General features: G+C 44.2%; 1 protein-coding gene across 1 annotated transcript; it reads left to right on the forward strand.

Moving 5' to 3' along the window:
* The first annotated feature begins 3,964 nt into the window (after positions 1 to 3,964).
* Positions 3,965 to 4,978, forward strand: OXGR1 (oxoglutarate receptor 1). Its single transcript, XM_017667906.3, is given in 1 exon segment — positions 3,965 to 4,978. A coding segment is annotated over 1 exon segment (1,014 nt).
* Positions 4,979 to 5,803: the final 825 nt, after the last annotated feature.

Below are 5,803 nucleotides of genomic sequence, written 5' to 3' on the forward strand. Positions count from 1 at the left end.
TCTCATTTTTGATTATGTTGATTTGTGTTGACTCTCTTTTTCTCTTAATAAGTTGGGCTAGAGGCTTATCTATTTTGTTTATTTTCTCAAAGAACCAGCTCTTGGTTTCGATGATTTTTGCTATTGTTTTATTCTTCTCAATTTTGTTTATTTCTTCTCTGATCTTTATTATGTCCCTCCTTCTACTGACTTTAGGCCTCCTTTGTTCTTCTTTTTCCAGTTTTAATAATTGTGATGTTAGACTATTCATTTGGGATTGTTCTTCCTTCTTCAAGTGTGCCTGGATTGCTATATACTTTCCTCTTAAGACTGCTTTCGCTGCATCCCACAGAAGTTGGGGCTTAGTGTTGTTGTTGTCATTTGTTTCTATATATTCCTTGATCTCTATTTTGATTTGTTCATTGATCCATTGATTATTTAGTAGCATGTTGTTAAGCCTCCATGTGTTTGTGAGCCTTTTTGTTTTTTTGTAGAATTTATTTCTACTTTCATACCTTTGTGGTCTGAAAAATTGGTTGGTAGAATTTCAATATTTTGGAATTTACTGAGGCTCTTTTTGTGAGCTAGTATGTGGTCTATTCTGGAGAATGTTCCATGTGCACTTGAGAAGAATGTATATCCTGTTGCTTTTGGATGTAGAGTTCTATAGATGTCTATTAGATCCATCTGTTCTAGTGTGTTGTTCAGTGCCTGTGTGTCTTTACTTATTTTCTGCCCGGTGGATCTATCCTTTGGGGTGAGTGGTGTGTTGAAGTCTCCTACAATGAATGCATTGCAGTCTATTTCCCTCTTTAGTTCTGTTAGTATTTGCTTCACATATGCTGGTGCTCCTGTATTGGGTGCATATATATTTAGAATGGTTATATCCTCTTGTAGGACTGAGCCCTTTATCATTATGTAGTGGCCTTCTTTATCTCTTGTTACTTTCTTTGTTTTGAAGTCTATTTTGTCTGATATTAGTACTGCAACCCCTGCTTTCTTCTCACTGTTGTTTGCCTGAAATATGTTTTTCCATCCCTTGACTTTTAGTCTATGCTTATCTTTGGGTTTAAGGTGAGTTTCTTGTAAGCAGCATATAGATGGGTCTTGCTTTTTTATCCATTCTATTACTCTATGTCTTTTAATTGGTGCATTAAGTCCATTTACATTTAGGGTGACTATTGAGAGATATGTACTTATTGCCATTGCGGGCTTTAGATTCGTGGTTACCAAAGGTTCAAGGTTAGCTTCTTTAGTATCTTACTGCCTAACTTAGCTCGCTTATTGAGCTGTTATATACACTGTCTGGAGATTCTTTTCTTCTCTCCCTTCTTATTCCTCCTCCTCCATTCTTCATATGTTGTGTGTTTTGTTCTGTGCTCTTTTTAGGGGTGCTCCCATCTAGAGCAGTCCCTGTAGGATGCCCTGTAGAGGTGGTTTGTGGGAAGCAAATTCCCTCAGCTTTTGCTTGTCTGGGAATTGTTTAATCCCACCATCATATTTAAATGATAGTCATGCTGGATACAGTATCCTTGGTTCAAGGCCCTTCTGTTTCATTGCATTAAGTATATCATGCCATTCTCTTCTGGCCTGTAGGGTTTCTGTTGAGAAGTCTGATGTTAGCCTGATTGGTTTTCCTTTATAGGTGACCTTTTTCTCTCTAGCTGCCTTTAAAACTCTTTCCTTGTCCTTGATCCTTGCCATTTTAATTACTATGTGTCTTGGTGTTGTCCTCCTTGGATCCTTTCTGTTGGGGGTTCTGTGTACTTCCATGGTCTGTTCGATTATTTCCTCCCCCAGTTTGGGGAAGTTTTCAGCAATTATTTCTTCAAAGACACTTTCTATCCCTTTTCCTCTTTCTTCCTCTTCTGGTATCCCTATAATACGAATGTTATTCCTTTTGTATTGGTCACATATTTCTCTTAGTGTTGTTTCATTCCTGGAGATCCTTTTATCTCTCTCTATGTCAGCTTCTATACGTTCCTGTTCTCTGGCTTCTATTCCTTCAATGGCCTCTTGCATCTTATCCATTCTGCTTATAAATCCTTCCAGGGATTGTTTCACTTCTGTGATCTCTTTCCTGACATCTGTGATCTCCTTCCGGACTTCATCCCACTGCTCTTGCATTTTTCTCTGCATCTCATCCCATTGCTCTTGCATTTTTCTCTGCATCTCTGTCAGCATGTTCATGATTTTTATTTTGAATTCTTTTTCAGGAGGACTAGTTAGGTCTGTCTCCTTCTCAGGTGTTGTCTCTGTGATCTTTGTCTGCCTGTAGTTTTGCCTTTTCATGGTGATAGAGATAGTTTGCAGAGCTGGTACAAGTGACCGCTGGAAGAGCTTCCCTTCTTGTTGGTTTGTAGCCTTTTCCTGGGAGAATAGCGACCTCTAGTTGCTTGTTCTGGGCAGCTGTGCGCAGACAGGGCTTCTGCTTCCTGCCCAGTTGCTTTGGGGTTTATCTCCACTGTTGCTGTGGGCTTGGTCTGGCTGGGGCTGTTCCTCCAAAATGGTGGAGCCCCGTTTGGAGGGGGAGCGGCCAGGAGGCTATTTATCTCCGTAAGGGGTCTCTGTGCCCCCTGCTGCCCAGGGGGTTAGGGTGCCCAGAGATCCCCAGATTCCCTGCCTCTGGTCTAAGTGACCTGTCCTGCCCCTTTAAGACTTCCAAAAAGCACTCTCCAAACCAAAAGAACAACAGCAACAATGAGAGAGGGAACAGAAAGAAAGAAACAAAAAAAAAAAAGGAAAAAACAAGCGATTTTTTTTTCTTTTTTTCTGTCCTCAGGTGCCGGTCTCAGGCACCCGCTCACTGGTCCTGCTGCCCTGTCTCCCTAGCACCAGGGTCCCTGTCCTTTCAAGGCTTCCAAAAAGCACCCACCCACCAGTTACTCAGGGAAGGAACGCTCGATATTCTTTGTCCTCAGGCACTGGTCCCAGGCACCCACTCACCAGTCCCGCCGCCCTGCCTCCCTAGCACCAGGGTCCCTGTCCCTTTTAGGCTTCCAAAAAGCACTTGCAGAAAAGAGAAAAAAAAAAAGAGAGGAAAAACGCGCGATTTCCTCTGTCCTCAAGTGCCGGTCTCAGGCACCCGCCCACCGGTTCCGCAGGGAAAAACGTGGGATATTCTTTGTCCTCAGGTGCCGGTCCCAGGCACCCGCTCACCAGTCCCACCACCCTGCCTCCCTAGCACTGGGGTCCCTGTCCCTTTAAGGCTTCCAAAAAGCGCTCGCCAAAAAGAGAAAAAGAAAAGGGGAAAAACGCGTGATTTCCTCCGTCCTCAGGCACCGGTCTCAGGCACCCGCCCGCCGGTCCCGCAGGGAGAAACGCGGGATATTCTTTGTCCTCAGCCGCCTGTCCCAGGCACCTGCTCACCGGTCCCGCCACCCTGCCTCCCTAGCAACGGGGGCCCGTCCCTTTAAGGCTTCCAAAAAGCGCTCGCCAAAAAAAAAAACCGCTCCGGTTTCTTTCCACCCGCCGGGAGCTGGGGGGAGGGGTGCTTGGGTCCTGCCGGGCCAGGGCTTGTATCTTACCCCCTTCGCAAGGCGCTGGGTTCTTGCAGGTGTGGATGTGGTCTGGATGTTGTCCTGTGTCCTGTGGTCTCTATTTTAGGAAGATTTTTCTTTGTTATATTTTCATAGCTCTATGTGTTTTTGGGAGGAGATTTCCACTGCTCTACTCACGCCGCCATCCTGGCTCCGCCCCTCCCGGTAATTTACCTTTTATATTATTTGGAATGTCTTTAGTAACTTGCCTCAGACTCATTTTCTTAGAAATTCAATCTTTTCTCCACAGAGCCTCTTTTGAGATTAAAGAGAAAGAAGTGGCAAATTTAGGATCTTAGAGCAATTTTCATTGAAGTGTAGATCATTGTTTTCATTACCCTATCATTAATGTTTCCTATTTTCCTTTATCAGTGAGTTACTGCATGGTCGATTCCTATCGCCAAACTGAACTCTCTTGTTTTCTTGCAAGATGAAAGGAGACAGCCATGAATGAACCACTAGATGGTTTTGCAAATGCTTCTGATTTCCCTGATTATGCAGCTCCTTTTGGAAATCGCACTGATGAAAAAATCCCACTCAGGAGGCACTACCTGCTTCTTATTTACAGCATCATCTTCCTAGTGGGCTTTCCTGGGAATGCAGGGGTAATTTCCACTTATGTTTTCAAAATGTGGCCCTGGAAAAGCAGCACCATCATCACGGTGAACCTGGCCTGCACAGACCTGCTGTACCTGACCAGCTTGCCTTTCCTGATTCACTACTACGCCAGCAGTGAAAACCGGACCTTTGGGGATTTCATGTGCAAGTTCATCCACTTTGGCTTCCATTTCAATCTGTACAGCAGCCTTCTCTTCCTCACCTGTTTCAGCATCTTCCAATACTTTGTGATCATTCACCCGATGAGCTGCTTTTCCATTCACAAAATGCGATGGGCCGTGGTGTCCTGTGCTGGGGTGTGGATTGTTTGACTGGCACCTGTCATTCCCATGACCTTCCCGATCACATAAACTACTGGGAACAATAGATCTGCCTGCCTTGACCTCACCATTTCAGATGACCTCACTACCATCAAATGGTACAATCTAATTTTGACTGCAACTACTTTCTGCATTGCCCTGGTGATAGTGACACTAGGCTATGCAATGACTTTTTACATCCTAACCCAAGGACCTCAGACTCACAGCTGCCTGAAGCAGAAAGCTCGAAGGCTGACCATTCTGCTACTCCTGGTATTCTATGTGTGTTTTTTACCTTTACATATCTTGAGGGTCATTCGGATTGAATCTTGCCTGCTTTCAATCAGCTGCTCCGTTGAGAATCAGATCCACGAAGCTGACATCATTTCTAGACCATTAGCTGCCCTGAACACCTTTGGTAACCTGTTACTGTATGTGCTGGTCAGTGACAACTTTCAGCAGGCCATCTGCTCAGTGGTGAGATGCAAAGCAGGTGGGGACCTAGAGCAAGCAAAGAAAATCAGTTACTCAAACCATCCTTGAGGCTGCTGATACTTTACCTTAATGTCTAGATGTCCAGAATACCTCCCTCAATGGAACTCCCAGTAAATAGTGTGTATTTAGGTGATTACGAATACATAATACATAATACAGGGCTACCATGAGTTCTTCAGAACTGTTTATTGAGATCCTTCCTTGGGTGGATAGAAGAATGGGAAGCATGCAGAGCAGTAAGGGTTCCAATGCAGAACTGGAACTATTAGAACTCACGGGCATCTTGGAGAACATCTAGTCTCCCCAGCTGAGTGTGTGTGTGTGTGTGTGTACATACATATATGTACACATGCATATGTGTATGCATATAAACTGAAGTTCACACACTTGGCTTAGGTCTCTCAGCCAGTGCCAAGACTGGAGAAAGCCAATCTTTTCACTCAGTTTCCTGTTCCTTCATACTGCTCAGTGGAGCAGTTTGTATTGAACTATTTGTATTGAACTCCTAGACTAGTCAAGGCATTATTCGTATCTTCCTCAGTATTCTTTTTTTTTAAAATTTCATGTCTCTTAAAATTTTTCTCCCAAACTGTGCATTCAGATTACTCAATTGTGTTTTTCACTAGGCTTTAGTCAGTTTTTTAGATTAAAGTATGATGCACTCTGTGGGCAAAATAACAATTTTTCCAGAATCTCTTGCCTGGCCTTAGTCCATTTCTGTATCAGTAGCGTTTACAAGGGTTGGAGAAGAGCTATTCTCTCCTTCCCTCTGTTGTGTGATCGATCTGGCACCTGTCAGTCACCAGGGCTCTGCCTGTGGGGCTCTGCCAGGACAGGGCATGGGGAGAGGGGGGCACGCACCCTGCCCGGAGA

This window comes from Manis javanica, chromosome 9 (genome assembly GCF_040802235.1).
Source record: "Manis javanica isolate MJ-LG chromosome 9, MJ_LKY, whole genome shotgun sequence".
In the NCBI taxonomy this organism is placed as follows: Eukaryota; Metazoa; Chordata; class Mammalia; order Pholidota; family Manidae; genus Manis; species Manis javanica.